Here is an 18,755-nt window from a genome sequence, read left to right as displayed (position 1 = left end):
GCAGTGTAAACTGGCCGTCAGCAGCCTCTCTGGCCCCCAGAGTTGCTACATGACTGGCTTTCTCTTGGCGACACATCCCCGTCGCCGGCACCCTAATGATCTCTTCCCACCACCCGTCTAAGCGAGCAGCTCCCGAGGCGCCGCTCCTTCCTGTCCCACCTCGAGCCTCCAGAAGGACACAGCGGCCGAGCCGGGGGCCCCGTGGTGCGGTGGTGGGAGGAACAGGCTCCTTTATCCCCGCTCTGTCCCGAAAGGCCACCCCCCGTGACCCACGAAGACAACAGATGGGAGAGGGCAACGAGATTCCGGAAGATAGATAGAACAGAGAGACGAGTGCTGGCTGACTCAGCAGCCTCGAGACACCGGAAACCTAAATCCCTGCTGGGGAGCCCGCCAGCCGGTGCCCCGGACGCCAGAGAAGCTCCCACTGCCGCCCTGTAAGGCGTGTGAGGGCGGGGTGAGGGGTGGAAAAGGGGGAGGCGGCCGTCCGAGCGGGGAGCAGAGACCCCAACTGTCCCTCTGCCCAGCAGGGCAAGGGTGGGTTACTGTCCGGAGAGGCTTAGCGGGAAGCCTGATGTCGGGAGGACCAGACCCAGCCGACGGTGCGGGCGAGGGGCCCCCTAAAGATGGGGAGGGAGGGGAGTCCACGTCCCGTGGGTTCCGTTATCCGGCCCCCACGCCAGGCCGGCCAGTCGACAGGCTCCCCCTCACACAGCTTCCTGCATCGTGTGCCACTTTCCACGTGAAAGGCCAGCCAAGGATACTGAGACGCTTGAAAAAACCTCTAAAAGAAGCATAAAACAAAGAGAAGAGAGGAATTTCGGAGAAATAGAGGCAATAATGGGAAAGATAAAAACTTAAAACCCCTCCAAATTCATGATAATTAATATCTTCCCGAAGAGCAGAGATGGTATTATGTTGAGAAAGAACAGGACACTAACGAAACGAGGGAACAGGAAAAAGATCTTGGAAATAAATATGGTGGCGAAAATATTCTTCAAAATAATAGAAGTGTTGGGAAGATAAAGTAGACTACAAAGAGAAGATTGGGAGATTAATCCAGGATATGCAACATCTGAGTTCTGGAGACCCAGAAAGAGAACGGGAAGGAAGGAGAGGGAAGAAAATTCCTAGGACCCAAGATAATGAGTCTTCAGGTGGAAGTTTCTGGCACAATGAATGAAAAAATCCCACATGGAGACTCCTCATTATAGAACCTCACAATCCAAGGGCGAAAAGAAGACCCTAGGAGCCTCCAGAGAAGAACCTGAGTCCCGTTCAAAGGGTTGTGGGTCCCAATGGCCCTGGACGTCTCAGCATGAACGGGGGCATCAGAAGACAAGGGAGAAATGCCTTCAAAATTCTGGAAGAAGGCAGTTAGAAATCTCCACCTAGTTACACTGTTAATTGAGGTTGGGAAGGAAAGAACGAGCTTCAGTAAAATGAGGGAGTCAACCAAGAAGGGGCCGTGGCACCCAGGGACAGGGCTCTGGGAGAAGCGTGGGACGCACCACAGACCAGGCTGGAGCAGGAGGGGCGCCGGGAGCCACAGCTCCAGGGAGGAACGGAAGCCGCGGGGGGTCAGGGCTGAAAGGGTTCTTCAGGTGCCTTCAGAAAACATGAGGCCGGAGGGCTGGCTGTCAGAGGAACTGGAGCAAAGCGCAAAAAAGGGGGCAAAAAAGGCCGAAGCAATTTTCAATTCCAAAAAAAACAAGAAGTTGTCCAAGAAAGGAAATTAATCATAGTACACTGTGTGCCTTATCTGAGAACAGTGTCTACATAGTTCTAATGCTGAACTGAATATGGATTTGACCAAAAATTGTGATGTGAGCCTATCGGAGGAATGTGGGGCGAGAGGCAGGTGCCAGGCTCTACAGCAGGAACGTCTGACGCAGCCTTACCGAGCGGGCGGGACCTGCCCGGGCGTCAACTCCTGCACCACCACAGCAGTCCTCCAGGCAGGTGGCTGTCTACCTCCTCTGACAGTCCAGGAAGCCGGAGCACAGAGAGGTTAAGTTGTTTGCCTAAAGTCACACAGCTAGTAAGTGGCAGAGCCAGGATTTCAACCCAGGGAAGTTGGTTCTAAAGTCTGTGCTTTAAACCGCTGTGCTCACCTGTTTTGGGTAGGAAGGCAGACAATTTAAAACATCGGTAAGCAGCGGTATATAACCAACAACGTGGAGACAAATAACCAAATGGGACAACAGTTCAGGGGCTTAAACGGGTCTCTTCAAGGGAGTGGGAATGGGTAGGGATTTTATTTTCCTTGTAAAGTTATTTGACTTTATCTTACAGACATGTGTTGCTGTAAAATCTAATCAAAGGGTGGGGACACGAGAACACCAGGGATCAGGAGAGCGACGCGACACCGCCAGTGTCGACTGCTCTGGCCCAGCTGTGCGGCCTCAGTCCTCACCGACACGACACTTGGCCTCGAGGGACTGGGCAGTTTCCCCACTCTCTCTCAACTCTTCACGTTCTGGTAGCGAACAAGGCAAGCAGTGGTTTAGAGAACATGCGCCGCGAAGAGAGCCAACCAGGGTGACAGAGGCCAGAGGGCTGGGGTGGGTGCCGCTCAGGGAGGGTGTCACCTGGGAAGGGAGGCGAGGGCTCACGGCCACAGGCCCCGACGGGCCGAGCCCTGGAGAGCGTGCGGCCAGGCCCCTGGGGGCTGCACGGGGACAGGCCAGAGGGACCAGGCAGCGGGCCCACCAGGGTTCTGGGGGACGGTCCTGGCAAGGGTGGGAGCCATGCATCCTGCTTCGACCTGGAGTTGTAACTGCCAGAACGTGCTGGAAGGCGGATACAAGTGTGGGAGAGGGAAGGCGCGGGGCTGGCTGGGCTCCCTCCCGCCCTAGGTGCCCCCTCTGTCTCTCCATCCTCCCAGGCATGCCCGCCCCCAGCAGCAGCGGGCCTGCCTCCTCCTCGGCCCCTGCACCTCCGAGTCCAGGCTCTCCTCGTTCACATCTTGACTTGCATACCTGGGCAGCCGCCGCTCAAGCCCCACCACTCCGGTCTGCCCTTCCTCCACCGTCAGTCATTGCAACGAGAGCTCCCATCCCGTCTCTGTCCTGCTCAAGGCTGGCGGCTGAGACCGAGGCGGCAGAGAGGAAGGGTGGGCCCGAGTGGGCAGCTGTGGGGCGCTGCCCATCCTCCCCGGACGCCCTGAAGAGGTGGGGCGAGGCCCAGACCCCCAGACCAGCCCGTGTTTGCTGGGAAGAAAGTCGAGTCCTGTGAGTTAAGTGTGACTTCTCCAAGGGCCACTTGGCCATGTGACTGGTGGCAGAGCCCTCTTGGCACACCGGGGCCATGTCCCTCGGGGTCTGAAGGGCTGGGGGCAAGCGGGGCAGCTAGATGCCAGGCTTGGAAAAGGGGCCCAGACATTTAACTTTTCGTTTCCATTTTTGTTTGAGTCACTCTTACACAAATCACTTTGGTCGGTTATGTAATCATCTGTGGCCCAGACCCAGGAAGGGGGGTAAATATTTACCTTCTCTCTCTCTGGAGCCACAGTCGGTCGCTGTGCTGAGTCACAGTGAGTCACAGGGAGGCAGTGTCACCCTCTAGGACCTTGAAGAAGGAAGGAACACAGAAAGGTGCAGGTAAACTGTTCTGCTGCGTCTTCCCGGCGCCAGAATGTAAATTTAGTGCTGAAACCGGAATTCTCTTTGGTAGCCGATGACAGGTGATTATTCATGTATATAGATATACACACACACACACACACACATATATATATATATATATATATATGTTTCTATTTGCTTATCGTTTTTACTTTTCTGTAATATTTACTGTTTAAAGTCCTCTTAAAGAGATTGAAAACTAACTGCTCTACGAAACCGCGGTTCTACAGGGCTTGCTGCCACGACAGGCTGCCTCATCTGACACGAGTCGCTCTTCCTGGAACCCTACCTGGAAAGGGTGTCTGGTCGGGAGTGGGGGCCCGGGGCGAGGCCGCCCGTTTCCCCTCCACGCGGGACCTGTGCGTCCGTCCTCGCTCGCTCGCAGCTCCCGGCCGCATGGCCCACGTGTTCGTGTACGGGACCCTGAAGACGGGCCAGCCCAACCACCGGGTCCTGCTGGAGGGCGCCCACGGTCGCGCGGCCTTCCGGGGCTGGGGTCGCACGGTCGAGCCATACCCGCTGGTGATCGCGGGGCAGCGCCACGTCCCGCGGCTGCTGAACCTGCCGGGCTGGGGGCGCCGAGTGGCTGGGGAGGTCTACGCCGTGGACGAGCAGATGCTGCGCTTCCTGGACGAGTTCGAAGGCTGCCCGGACATGTACCAGCGCACCCGGGTGACAGTCGCTGTCGAGGGGGCGGGCGGGACCCTGCAGTGCTTCGTGTACACCACGGCCACGTACCCGCCCGAGTGGGTCCACCTCCCGTACCACGACGATTACGACTCGCAGGGGGCGCACGGGCTTCGCTACAGTCCGCGGTGAAGCAGATGAGAAGCGCGAGGGGAGCGGCCGCCCGAGGACCGAGAGCCTGGTGGTTGGAAGACGGCCTCGCTGGGTCCGCACTCGCTGAACACAAAAGCCCGAGAACACCCTCTGAAATAAAATTCTATTTGGGGGGGGGGGTGCGGGGGGGGGGAGTGTCTTCTTCGGTGGCAGCCGATTTCCCAAATAATTTTGACATGACTGATAACAAGATTGTTGTTTCCTGAACTCTGTCTTGCTGATGCTGCTTTATTGCTTGCTGCTTAAAGAGCATCATGGGCTTGAACGTACTGGATGAGAAAAACTCAGGATTTTAATTCCCCTAAATGACATTTTGAAAACGCATGTTATGCTTTTCTTATGTTTTTGTTTTTGTTTCTGTTTTGCTTTGCTTTGCTTTAGTCTGAAGATAACATTTAAAATGAATATAAAGACTTTGTGTGGCAGCTAGATTTTAACAGCCCTGCTGTATCAGTTCTGTCTGACCTGTAGCACTGAAAAATTTTTTTAAAGCTGATTTTAGACATCTCAATGTAATAAAAGAACCTCAAGAAAAACACGCTGTATTTTAGAGTACTTCTGAATATATATAACATCATTCTTCATAATTTTCAGATCAGGCTTATACAGAGATTATTAAAGATCACTTAAACTAGATGTTTTGGGAAATCAAATATAAAAGTATTGGTGCTATTGTTGGCCCTCTTTTTGAGTCTACTTATTTGGTAGAAGGTTCTTTTTTCATTCTCATCTAGCAAAATAGCAAGCGCCCACTTGCTGGCAGAGCAGCTGAACACCCCAGTTTCAGACGGAAGCTCACGGGAGCGCAGGGCAAGGCGCGGTTCCTGCCCCCACAAGGGAGCAGCATTTGGGGGCGGGCCTTTTAGAGAAGAACCAACACATTAGTAATTTGTTCTTCAGGCCTGACAGAAAGCATCGCTTCCAAATACAAACAGCACCTAGAATAATTTTAGCAAGGCACGAAGTACCAATTACTACCCACCTCCATCCGATAATCTGTCAGGGTTAGAGTCAAATCAGCGCACGACTCTGCCTCTGCATCCTTACCAGCAAATGTACGAAATGTATCCTACGAATTTCACAGCCAGGTGAAAACGCAGCTGCTGGTCCCGAGTATCCTCGTTCTCCATTGGGAGAGCCCACTCGCTCTTCAACTTAATGGTAGACTGTGATCTTTAACTGCATCTGGCACAAAAGCATGATCGTGATTTTTAGCCCTTTTTTCTTAATTGGAAACTTGCTTCACAAAAACACAGCAAGGCGAGGATGGGTGTCAGCTGATGAGCTGTGGCAGCCCCGCCCACCATCACTGGGCCGGGGGGAGCCCCGAGTGGTACCCGCGCCGGTGCCCTGGGACGGAGGGGGGCGGGGGGGTCGCCCCTGGGGACTCGGGGGTCCACGCTCACCGTTAGAGCCACACAGGAGGGATTTCCATTTCCAGGGCCGTCATCTGCGCTGTCTGGGCTTCGGGAGGTTATGAACTACCAGAAGCAAGAGTTAGGCCCTCAAGCAGGATGAAGCAGGTAATCAGGTTACAAAGTGGCAAATGCTAACTTAATGAAACTGAGGGCCAAGAACTGGGATTTATATAAATTTTTAAAAAGGATCCCAATGAAACGCTAGTATTTAAAGTCTACTGGCACAGCCCCATAGCCTCTTATGTACATTGTCTTCATTCAAAAAAAGGGCAAACTAATATTTAGACAAATGCTCAGTTTTATTGATTTAATTTAGACACTAGGAAATCTCACAGCAGAAGTACAAATCATATGTACAAGTATTTATATCAATAAAAATTTCCATTGGTGATTTTTTGGCAAATGTTGGTTTTGACTATATGCGGAATAAATATGACCATGTAAAATCTGCTACACAGGGGTGTTCCTGCAAAACGCTTGAATAAATTGAGTGTGAAAGAATAATAATACAAATGGCCAATTAAATCGGGTGATGACTGAAAGGCTATAAATACTTCATTCCAGTTCCACGAGCAGATCTCCTTCTGCAACTGTGTCTCCAGCTTTACAATGCACCGATTTCACCTTGAATTCAAAAAAAAAAAAAAAAAAAAAGAGGGGAGAGTAAGAATTATTAACTAGACCAGGAGGAAGCAATCTCGTCATCCATTTCTGGAAATGAAGGGACAGCCTGGCGGGCTTTGGAGCACAGATAGAACACTCGGAGGTACAGGGCGTCCATCAGAGGGGACCTCGAGCACAGGGACGTCCTCGCCGCGGGCTGTGACTCACCACCTTCCCCTCCTTATCTCTGTCGGTCCTAAAAGCCGCTGGTCATTTGTGCTGTCCTTTGCACAGGGTGCCCTCGGGGGTCTCAGCTGGCACTGACTATGCTGGATGAGTGTCCACACCCGGGAGAGTTAATGGTGTACTTAGTGTTAAACAAACAAACCAACCAACCAGCCCACTCACAATTATACAAGAGTCAAAACAGGTACTAATTAACAGGAGAAATTCCCTAGCCTGACCGGAAGCCTCCTTCTGAAGGGAAATGAAATTCCTCCGAGCACGAGCGCGTGGTCTTGCTGGCGCGACGTGGAACGGGCACTGGGCTCCCGTGACGCTGCCTCCGTGCCCTTTCATTCCACTGATTTCTCCCGATTTTAGTCAACTTCTGCTTTCCCAAATTTGTGTTCGCTTTTAAAACTGGAGACAGTCATTTGACTTGGAAGTTCTTGCTGGGGCATGAAGGTGAATGATGGGTTGGAAGTTAATTGGCCGTCTGGGCAAGCGGCAAACGGGAAAAGTGCCAGAGACGTGGGGTTGGGTGCCCTGGCCTGTGTCCCCGCGGCTCTGCCATGAGCTAGCAGCGGTGAGAAGGGCCTTCTCCCCTAGAGTTCCAGCCCGGGGTCTCTCGGGACGAAGAGAACCTGTGCAGTGACACTTGGAAGGCCTCGTTCCACAGGAGCTATTTGCACTGAAGTGGCTGCTTTTTATGATCTGAAGCCACCGGTGTTTTTACAGGACGTATCTGTCATGATGCTGCGATTCCAGAGTGGAGGACCTGCTTCCACTGCGAACGGGGCCCCGGGAGGAAAACGGGCCTCTCAAAGCAGAAACTGCCAGCCCCAGGCTCAGGGGCCCGCTGCTCCTCGCCCTGTGGGGCAGGACTCGAGCTGACAGGGCAGGGCCAACGTGCGAGTTCACCCAGAGCCCATCACCACCCTGACAGCAGCAGGGCCTCCCCAGCAGACCCAGGCCCCGAGGACACAGACCACGCAGACGGGCAGGCTCCTGGCTCCTTCAGGGAGCTGAGGCCACGTTCATTTTGGCGCCAGTGCCTCAGTCCAGCACACGGGCCGCTGGTGTGCATCTGATGTATATTCTGGGTCCCCCAAACGAGGCCAAGTGCTCACCACAGAGGGGAAAAGCACATGACAGTAATGCAGCGTAAATGCTGACTAATCCCAAGCGACAAACAGAACAATTTTTACAAGAGCAGAAACCAACACTTTCTTGTTCATTTGTTCTTAAAGGGTCATCAGGTATGGAAAGCAGGATTCCCCCGAAGCCGCAGAGCATGCCAATCTCCTCTCCCAAACCCCGAGGAGACTGGGTGCAGCCGTCTGATGCCCCTCCGGCCTGGTCACACGCTGGGCCTCTGCCCTCCTGGCTGGGGCTGGACTGGGGCGTCCCCCTCGGCCTGTTCTCTGAACATCAGTTTCATTTCCTTTGGGGGAGGCAACTGGAGGCTGCGTCTCTCTGATGCAGACTTCACTGGCAGCTGACAGTACCTTCTGCCAGGACACCCACTGTCCCCACGGCTCAGTCGCGCCTTCCAGGACACAGCCAGCCTACGCTGCTGTCCCCACCCCACCCGACCTGCCCCGCCTCTCCTCGCTCCACCGTGCGGTACTTTCAGACCAAACCATCCTTCAGAAAAGGATCATTCTGCTACAAGTGGTGTCTTTCTAGTCGCAGGAAGAATAATGAAGTTATTGCTTAAAAGGACTTTTCTATTTTCTTCAATGAGAAAATTCATTTAAGAAGTTTTACTCTTAACAGATCTCAGTACTAATACATCTTTTTTTCCTCCCTAAATCGTTAAGTTCCACACGTGGACGTGGGTCTTTCAGCTCCTTTTGTTTTTGTTTTTTAATTTATTATCTATTTATCTATTTTTGGCTGCGCTGGGTCCTCGTTGTGGTATGCGGGCTCTTAGTTGCGGCACGTAAGCAGGATCTAGTTCCCCAACCGGGGATCGAACCCGGGCCTCCCGCACTGGGAGCACAGAGTCTTACCCACTGGACCACCAGGGAAGTCCCCCTTTCAGCTCGTCTTGATCTAAAAGTGAATTGTTCTCTTTGTGAAGAAATTATCTTGAAGAGTTGCGTTAATTTTTGCAATCTCTAAAACCATTTCCTGCTGTGTCACCTAAGTCTCAGATAACTAACTGCCTCTAAGACAGATGTAAACATTAAAAATTAAAGACCCCTTAATTCGAAAGACATTAAGGTGAAGAACAACTGTTCTTCGACTCCCTGGATGTCACACAGACTCTCCTGGAAGGCCTGCAGGTCACATGGATGCAGAACACAGGGAGCCCCGATCGCAGCGCCCTCGTCCGCAGGAGGGAGAGGCTGGGAGAGACCCCCTCCGCCGTCCCCCTCAGGCCCCAACCGTCCAAGATTCAAAGGTGGAGGTTCTGCTTCCTGTCACAGCGGCCTGGGCTGGTGGGACCTTGGGGGCATACCTTGCCAGTTTTCCCAGCTGTCATACTGTTCTGCATCTTCATGGCTTCAATCACACAAATTTCCTGACCTTCTGCTACCTGGAAAATGAACAAAAAGTGGACAGAAGTTTTAAAAGCATTTGAATTTTGCAACAATGTTCAAGAGTGAGGCCATTAAGATAATCTTTTTGTCAAATGCTCTGAAATATAATCCAAACAGCAGCCAACAGCCTCTAATACTTCATATTCCAAGTACATCTTTGGGGGACCGCAGAGAAAGGCCATTCCCTCTATCAAGTCCTTGTTAGAAAAACATCCCTGATATTGGAGGTTTTGGGTGCTGCTTGTGGGGCCTCCCCTGGGAATCTCTGAATCTGCCTCTGCCACAGAGCTGTGGCAGAAATGGAATGCCTTCCACTTACGTGAAACGTCCAGGATTAGCACGTCTCTACGGACAGAAAGATCTGTGGTTTCCAGGGGCAGAGGGAAGGGGGGAGTGCTTGCGGGTGGGTGCAGGAGTTCTCTGGGGGTGATGAAGTGCTCTAAGATTGACTGTGGCGATGGGTGCACAATTCTGTGAACAGACAAAAACCACTGAAGTGCACGTGTTAAAGGGGTGATTGTATCGTATTGTGAACTTTATCTCAGTAAAGCTGTTAGCAAACAATGGAGTTTCTGTCTGCAGCCCTGGGGGGCTGGGAACCACAGCCAAGCACCCAGGCCATGGGGACCACTCTCCCAGCCTTTGCACGACATGCCAAGGACTGACAACCAGGTGGCTCCCAGAAAGTGCCTTCAGGGAGTGATTTCTGGAGCTCCACCCATTCCCTGCAAGGAGGCTGGTAGCTCCCAGGGGCACTGGCTCAAGCTTCGTGCTCAGCTGTTTGCCTTCCGGGGTGAGGGAAATCCAGGCGGAGCTGGGTATAAATCCCCTGGGGTTAAACCTGGGCCTCCCACCCAGGAGTCAGCTGTGACTAAAGGCCCTTCTATCTATTCTCCTTTCTCTGCCCTTGATGGGTAAGCACCAAGGAGCTGGGCTTGCATTTTTCTCCTATCTTTGTGAAAAGGGCCTTGCAGTCTTTGAAATGGGAGAGTTGAATTTCCTGGGGCACCCGGCTGTGTGGGGTGCTGGTGGGCCTCCTGGCGTGGGGCTCCTGGACCCTTGTGCTCATCCAGCGTTGCAGAAGTGCCTGGAGAATCTTCTTTCCTGAAATCCCCAGATGATCTCCAAGCCCCCCTCCCGGCCCCCCGTGGGGCACAAGCTGCCTCGCTGGCATCAGGACCGCCTGAGCCCTATGCGTTCCTCTCCTCTGCTGATCAGGTGGTGGGCTGCTTTTTCCTGGCACAGAAATATAGGAAGAGAGGGGATGCCAAAGCTTCGGTGCTGGCACGGAGGCGACACTGCGCTGGAGAGTTGGGCACACACGCCGCGCTCGCGGCCCGTTGTGACTCACCGTCACCTGGCACCTGCATTCCAGAGAGCGGAGAACTAACTTGCTAGGGTCGCTCTTCAACATGCAGAGGGAGAGCAGTGAGGGAGGCTCCAGGGCAACGCGGGGCCCAGCTGGGGTGTCCGAACAGCCAGCCCTCAAGGCGTCATTTCCGAGCCTTTTTCTCTCTTTTCAGAGGCAGGCAGGGACAAGGCAAGATGAGAGGAGGGCACGTCCCCAGAAGTAGCGCCTGCCATGTAGCTCCACACGCAAAATGCTGGCGGGCCCGGGGCACGGCTCTCAGGCAGAGGCTGAGGGTCCAGAGCCGGCCTCACGCAGCAGCAGCCCCACCCAGAGACGGGGCATCCCGGCATCAGGGCCCGTGGCTCCCTGGGAAATGGATCTGATGATAGTCAGCCACGGAAATTCCATCCAACAGTCAGTGATCGGCTCTGGGAACTCCTTCCTCACCGATGGACCGGTGCCCGCAGTGGGCGGCTGCGTGCGTTCACCTCGCCCCCTCCCCCAGCCGGGTCTCCTGCGCTGGCGTCTGAGCGCCCAGGGCCCGTCTGACCAGCCCCAGCCCCACGGGCTCCTCTCGGGCGGGCGTGAGCTTGCCCTCCTGCAGCTGCTCGGCCCACTGCTCGGCACCGCTGGCCAGAACGCTCTGCGGGATCTTTAAGTAAGTGAATTCGCAGTTAAGGCGACTGTGAAAAGGAAACGAATGAAGCTGGGAGATTTCCAGTGGTCACCAAGGGGGCGGAGACCAAACTGACAAAGATGCCCATAAGAAACGGGCGGAAGGACGGCCGGGCCCCGGGCCACAGCCCCACTCCAGGCCCGAGCTGGCCGGGCTGGAGGTGAGTGAGAGCAGGGCCCGAGAGCCTGGGAGCAGCGGGAGACGGACGTGAAGCTTCTGGGGCTCCACTGTCACTGTCCAGTGACCGCCTTCCCCGGCAGCTCTGCGTGCTTGTGGCGAGGGTGATCTGCAAAGAGGTGACACGCAGGCAACTGCGAGTGGTCGGTCCCCAATCATCCATCAGAAAAACAAAACCTCTGATTTAGCCGGAGATAATCCGGGAGACGTGGGAAAGTCCCCCAGGTAAAACACCCCCTTCTCTCAGACTGTGTCACTCTGGCAATTTGATTAAAAGGGCTTCAGAGAAAGTGCCTGCGGATTGGAAGTGCCAACCTGCTGCCAGACGGGCAGCGCTGGCTGCCCTGAATCTGGAACCATCCTCACGGCTCTGTCGTCCTTTTCTTTCCTGTTTCTTCTCCCTAGTTTCTTGCCCTGTCTCTGCTGGTCTCTACTTATATTATTTGGTGGAAATTTAAGTAATTCATTTCTCTTTCTCCGTTCACTCACAGCAATCTGCTTTGTAGTTTGTTTTTGCTCATTCGTCCCTAAAAGAGAAAAAACTCTTGGAAGTTGATCCTTGATGTTCCACCAAATAGTGAGACACATTTCGGTCAGCAGAGACATGTTATACGCGCACGCACGCAAACACATATACACACATGAACTTGACTTAATTCAAGCTATTTCATTCCTCAAAAACCGAAGTCAGGGAAGCAAACACAGTACACACTGTACGTCAAAGAACACAGACGGGGCTGTAACTGGGGGCTGCTCCACCACCCTGCTGGGCCCCCGAGGGCCGCAGTTCCAACAATAACCCGGACAAAATGACACAGGCCTCTCACCTCAACAATCTGGAAGCCTCCTGGTCCAGAGGTGCCTGCCCCCTCCCCTGCCCTCCCCGAGCTCCGGAAGGCACTGGAAACACCGCCTGGATTCCCCCGTGTGCTCAGAAAGCGGGGACATTAACTGGGTGAGCAGAGAGGGCGCCTCCACGGCCAAGTCTCCCTCGGACAGCGCGCACCCAGGGTGCAGCCACTGCAGGGCTTGTGGGCGCACACTTCCCCAACGCTCTGGTGAATCATCGCGTGACGACTTAATGATTGTGACAGGATGTCTCCAACATCGGGCTTACAAAATGGTCACAAGCCTCGCAAGTCTCTTTGATAAACCTACTCAGCCTGATGTACTTCTCCGCTCCCTGTCTAATTGGTGTAAAGTTTGGAGGTCTGAATCCTGTATCTTTCATCCGGCTTATTGCGTCCTCTCCTTTGACATGGGGTCAAGGTTCACATTCGCATCTGATTATCGGAGCGCACTCATTAAGCGGGAGCCTGCCTTGCCCCGAAATGAGTAAGCTGGGGAGAAACCTCAGCCCATTTACTCAGCGGACTTTAGCATGCTTGGGAGGCCTGAATGTCACCCGGCACAGCTCTGTGCTGCGGAGTTTCAGACATCCCCAGCTGATGATTAATTGCGAGTGATGGGAAATAAAATCCAGCAAAGCCAGCTGCTTGCCACGGTCGGCAAAATGGCTCTGATGGATACAGGCTGCCAATTTTCCAGTTTTACTGGCAAGTCTTCCAAGTGTAATTAAGGGAAGTTATAAATGATATGGAAATCTATCAAGTTCCATTTATTTTCAGAGGACTCTTTCCCCAGAGACTTTTATCTTCAAGCTTATAGTCTGCTTTGTTGTGCTAATGATTTAAACCACTTCTTATTTCTGATTAAAGCCCCCAATATCCTCTACCAAGTTTGCTTTACTCCTTCCCCAGAGATTAAAAGACACAGAACCTTCTCCAGCACATGTCCCTCTGGGACAACATGCTAAGGCTGGGACACATTTGGCAACTTGTATAGTTCAAACTGCAAATGCATGAAGAACGCCCCAAGAAGGTGCACGAAGAGAAAGAGAAGAGAAGGGGGGAGAAAGATCTCCGCCAAACATAAAAGGAAGTCCCCAAAGTACAGACTTGAAAGCTGTGCTCAGGACCAGATATTCATCAGAAGGTGGTGTAGCTCACTAATGTTATTTGATTTGGAATAAAAGCATGAAAATGATGGCAAAGGCCTAAAATTGGAGATGTAAAGGATGACTGCACAGTATTCCATTTCTCAATTTCATCCTTCAGAGCCACAAAATGGGGGTGATACAGTGACGGGATGAGATTTACAGTAACAGCTGTGGTCTTCCCACACAAGGGAGGCCCTTCTAATGGGCTAAGGTCTGTTTTGAACAGACGGGGAGAAACAAAACAAGGTTCCCTGTTAAGAGTGTGCAGTCATATTTCTGATAAAGAAAATGTTTATGGGAGTCAGATTTCCTCCAAGACAGTCCCTAACCCTCTTTTGTCGTCCACAACCAGGGCTGTTTTAAAGGTGTTATCCTTTAGATACAGGAAAGAGGCCATAAACGGCATGGAGGGTTTTTCCCCCGTAAGCCTACTCTCTAGCAACTGTAAAGGATGCATAGGAAACTGTGCCAGTGGCATATGGCTTTCTACTGTGCTAAACATTCATACAAAAGACAGGTTCATCAGTCATTGGAGTATCTGGATAAAAAATTAGCTCCTGATGGATGGTATTTTGAGCTTACCTGCTGCTAGTACATTACCAGAGAAACACAGGTTTTGAAACCCACATGACATTAGAAACTGCAGACCATGAAATACGACACGTGCAGGAGCACATAATGTACGCCAGATTATACAAAATAATAAATAAGCTATTTAAACCCTCTGCCTAAAATTGGGCCCACTGCAAGGAACCCTGGGTCACTTCTACACAGGCCAATTAATGCACAGCATCTGCTGTATAGAAGCCGGGCATGAAGCACTTCCGAACGATTTCAGCAATTAAAAGAGAACTGTTTCCTGCCTGTTCAGACAGCAACTGTTTCAATGCAAGAGTGAGCACCAAATCACTGTGCAGCTGAAAAATTAAGTCCCCTCTTTTGGGGAAGAGGGGTGGGTGGGAGGGAGAATTTTTACGGAAAAAGGAGCCTCCTTTTGTTGTCCTACATTCTGTGTTTTCTGCCAGATTAGACAGAAGGCTCGGAGGGTGCAGCGGCCCGCCGCAGTCTCCCCTTCTGCTGCGCCGGCCACCCGAAAGCAGGGATCAATATCAACCCTGCTGCCGACTCCACACAAGTGAAAATCCTTCAGTTACGTTTTTTAAGGTTGTGCTACTTAGAACACAGGTGCCTGAATGCAATGCATTTTAAGGCCCTTAGATCTGAAGGAAGACGCAGTTAACAGCCACAAGGAAAAGGCACCTCGGATTTGGTTAAAAGGCACTGGCGAGGATCTGAGTATAATAACTTCCTCTTCCTGAGCCGGTAAGATAGGCTGGTTAATATCCCCTGATACTTCCTGAAGAAGAAACATGCGTTCCCATCCCAAGATCTTCGTGTAAAGAGGGTGGGAGAAGAGACCCCGGGAGACAGGGCAGTATGTAAGCAGTGATGGAAGGAACCATCATCGAATTACAAAGAAAAGAGAGGGCAGGTGACAGAAACGCTGCCAAGCCCCTCATCCGCGGCGTAAGGCCTCCCTGAGCGGGTCTGATCACCAGCCACTCACTCAGGAGGGTGCTGCTGGGGCCTCCTCAGCCCCGCCCCGCCCCCCGGGGCTTCCTCCCTGGATGTGCATTGGGCGTCAGAGCCGGGAGCCGGGAGCCGAGAGGCTCGGGGAGAGAACACAGGGAGGCAGCCAGTATAAAACGAGCCCAGTTTTTCCGAAAATTCCTTAAAATGAAGAAAATTACTACTCCCTACCACCCTCTAAGTTAGCTCAAAACTGGAGCCAGAACCTCTAAGTTACAAAGAGAACCAGTTAAAACTGATGTCATTTATTGTACCTTTAACAAATCAGTCTGGATCCTCGACCTCTGTGAAGTAGGCTGCTTTAAAGGACTCAGTGAAATAATGATTTTTTTAATTTATTAATTTTTTTTTTTTTTTTTTAGCAAAAAGGTGAGAGGAGATATTTTGAATCTTGTTAAGGCTGGGGACTGTCATCTTCAACAGTGTTTAAAACAAAGATAATAACATACCCTCTAATTCCAAGTAGATCCTCCCTTCAAAAATAAAATCAAATGCCAGACTTGTAGAAGACTTGCCTACAATATTTATTGATTGATCTATAAAAGTATTTTATCTTATATTGATAATTATCATTAAGTTAAAATGTAAACATTCCCAAATTGTTACCACCAACAGAAATTAATCATAACATTCAAAACTAAATGTCATCTGGAAAAGATAAAAAGGCCAAATTCCGGATAGCCATTACCTCTGAAGAGGGCAGGACAGGAATTCTCCTGGGGAGGGGCCAAGGGGCAAGTTCACCATATAAGCAACGTTTTATTGTTAAATAAAATCTGAAGCAAATATGGTAAAGGTGAGCAGAGAGCATATGAGTACTTGTATTATTCTCTACAACTTTCTGTATGTTTGTAATATTTCATAAATTAAAGTTTAAAAATGTTACATAATGAATGCATGACGCTATATACCTGCTTTGGAATACAATCTGAGGTGTGGGTGAAAAACTGGCACCTTGTCAAATAAACCATTTGAATAACCACTGCTATAAAATATGGAAATTTAATCACTGCAATTACTTCACGAGTGTAAATCAAGGCATCCAGAAACTGGAAAATCTATCAAACAGCCGAGCCAGGACCTCTGCCAGGGAAAGATGCAGCTACCGATTACTGGGCCGCGTGAAGCCCCCGGGTCACTGCCAGACAAGCACCTCAGGAAGGCCCCACCCGGCCCTTCCCATGGGGAAGGCCTAAGGGCAAGGGAGGCTTCAAATCCTGCTTCTTCCAGAAATGAAAAGAAAGGTCCCATGCCAAGTTTATTCTCAATGTCCCCTACATCAGCTGTAAGCTCAGTTACAGATGGTTTAGGGACAAAGGGCAGGTGTGAGTATCGTTCTCTGAAACAGGGCACCTGTGTCTCCAGAGCGGTGGTGTCCCCCTGCCTGGAGGCCTCTCCCCAAGGGAGCACGTGCACGGAGGAATATCAATCGGGGCGAAATCTGGGTGGTTCTCCCAGAAATCATTACACAGTTTCTGTTCTCCTTGGTGCACTTTTACAGCATATACCACTTTTGCCTAAGACATTGTTCATGAGAACAGCAATCTCGAACAGCTAATTACCCTTCTGCTAAAGGTCAATTCCGTCATCAAGCGGATCTTCCTCATCTTAGCCCCGCAAAAATACTCCAAATTCTGTCTTACTAACATCAAACGGACTAAGTGGTAAGAAAAAGCAGCAACAGGTACTTAATATCCATCTATTATTTTACCTGGTCTTACAAACTAATAACTCACAATATAATAATTAAGAAAGAAGGAAATGTAAACGGGTATACAGCCTGCTTCTGGTTCATGTCTCACTTAATTTGTGATGTTATTAAGTAAGATGAATATTTCTGATGCAAAGCTGAGATGACTGCAGAATCTAAACGTAACTAGAAACCATCTTAATTAAATGCAATATTAAAATATCCCCACGGGTTGCCTCATTTTTATTTTTTGTTTTGTTTCTGATATCAAAGTCAAAACGAAAATTGTGCCACAAACTCAGCAGCTGTAAGTCTAATGCTGGGAAAGAAATGTATTCAGCATTATTCTGAAAGAATATATATTTTTAATATTTTTGTTCAAGGAATCATAAAGATAGAAGTTTAAAAACTTAATACACATTTTTTAAATGCTAACTTTGATTACAGAAGTGCCCCTGGTTTATGATATTATTAAATGTACAGAAAAATAGGTATTTTTCAAACTGAAATGAAAATCAGTTATTGTAAAAATATTTTCAGAAGGCAGACAAAAAAGGCACATAGGAAAGGCATATACAAGTCATTCTTGGCAACTGTTTCCTGAATTACATGCGTGATTCTAGATGTTCTCAATCCACTCCGACGTCATTTCTTTCTGGTTTGCGTGCTTGTATGCATTTTACTGCTTATGAACTGGCATCCCCTCCCGACATACTCAAAAAGGTTATTATACAATCATTTCAGAAGTGATTTTCCTACCACATTTAATGTTAAATAGCAGGCAACAGACACTGAAAAAGTATTAGCGATGTTTGCTGGGTGAACTTGAAACAAGCACTTAGAGTAAAACCCAGCTTCTGAGCTGAGAGGGAGGGGGACCTCTCCCCACAAAGCTCTCTGAGCACACTGACCGATTCCAAATGGCCACCTCGGATTATTTCGTCCTGAGCTTCTTAAGCTCTGTTAACGCTATTTACTTCGCAGAGCAGATCTGTCCTTCGTTGTCTATGACACTTCTGTGGAGCAGGTTATTGCCAGGCTCACCATTGTAAGATTTGTCAAGTTTTACTTATGCTAAATATAAAAATTACAGATAACTGGGATTTAAACTATAAAAAATAACATTACAAAGAAAAATAGAATACTTGTAGGCCCTTAGCTGTGTTTTTGGTCCTTGTTTTCCTTGAAAATACACAGAGATGACTGATTCCGTTATCTTCCTACTGATAAGAGTGGAACCTGGCTCAGCTAGTGTTATTGCTAAGGACAAGACAACACGCCCTACAGTGTTAAAATAATCTTAAACCGCAAAACTTAAAAGCTACAAGTGTTATTTTCTTATAATGGCCTCAAGTATGTGCCCTGCCTTAGGTCCAAGGAAATTTTCGAGTGTTTTAATTACACAAGGCAGATTTAACTCTAGAAGTTGTTGTAAGAGCCAACGATTAAACATCCCACCCCCTGCTTTTGGTTTAGCTATTAGCAGTTTGGGACACTTTTCACAAATAATAACTCAAGGGAAAATACTGACTTATCAAAACACAATGGTACAGAATATGGAAGGAAGTTCTGCCAGGACCAAAAGTGGCACTGGAAGCTGGAGAGAGGAATGAAAGCAGGCCTTCCGTGACCAGCCCAGGCACATGCGTGTGCAGAGCATTTATTTACAAGGAAGGGGACCCGGAGACCAGGAGGCGGTTCAGCAACCCGCCCCCCCAACCCCCCACGGTGTGCTCTGACTTTAGAGAAATACATAAAAGAGAGGCCCCAGTTCCTTCTCAAATCAAGCCAGTCTTGAATACCCACGTTTAATTATCAGTGGTGGTTTCCAACATCTGAGCTCCCCCCATGAACCAAGGACTAACATCACACTGTTCCATTTCACCAAAATGCCTAGCTTTCCCACGTTAACTTATTAACCGGGAAATGGAAAGTACGAAGGCTCAGCCCTTCTGGTATCTGGAGCAGCTGCTGGCAACAAGGAGGCTGCAGGCCCCCTGCTCTCCGGGGAGGG

General features: G+C 50.3%; 2 protein-coding genes across 8 annotated transcripts in view; one reads left to right on the top strand and one right to left on the bottom strand.

The window, feature by feature from the left end:
- Window positions 1–4,562, top strand: part of GGACT (gamma-glutamylamine cyclotransferase) — a 46,117-nt gene extending 41,555 nt beyond the window's left edge. Inside the window, exons 4-5 of one of the 3 annotated variants that reach the window (XR_011071057.1) lie at window positions 2,296–2,494; window positions 3,857–3,945. Coding sequence is in view for 1 of the 3 variants with exons in the window: in XM_068526853.1 (XP_068382954.1) it covers window positions 2,890–3,233; window positions 3,857–4,445 (933 nt within the window). In the remaining 2 variants the exon portion in view is untranslated. Of the gene's footprint in view, window positions 1–2,295; window positions 2,495–2,555; window positions 3,234–3,856 lie in introns of those variants that run through there. The other 2 variants (XM_068526853.1, XR_011071058.1) reach the window with 2 other exon arrangements.
- A 1,617-nt stretch (window positions 4,563–6,179) lies between these two features.
- The window catches only part of PCCA (propionyl-CoA carboxylase subunit alpha), a 373,607-nt gene continuing 361,031 nt past the window's right edge, over window positions 6,180–18,755 (bottom strand). For all 5 annotated transcript variants that reach the window (XM_068526624.1, XM_068526626.1, XM_068526625.1 and 2 more), the window contains 2 exons: window positions 9,177–9,254; window positions 6,180–6,508 (listed from right to left, as the gene is read on the bottom strand). In XM_068526624.1, the coding sequence (XP_068382725.1) occupies window positions 6,440–6,508; window positions 9,177–9,254 (147 nt within the window). In that variant the 3' untranslated portion in view covers window positions 6,180–6,439. The remainder of the gene's footprint in view (window positions 6,509–9,176; window positions 9,255–18,755) is intronic.

Source organism: Eschrichtius robustus, chromosome 18 (assembly GCF_028021215.1).
Source record: "Eschrichtius robustus isolate mEscRob2 chromosome 18, mEscRob2.pri, whole genome shotgun sequence".
NCBI lineage: Eukaryota > Metazoa > Chordata > Mammalia > Artiodactyla > Eschrichtiidae > Eschrichtius > Eschrichtius robustus.
Note: the sequence above shows the minus strand (reverse complement) of the source record. Positions and strands in the feature narration are given on the sequence as shown.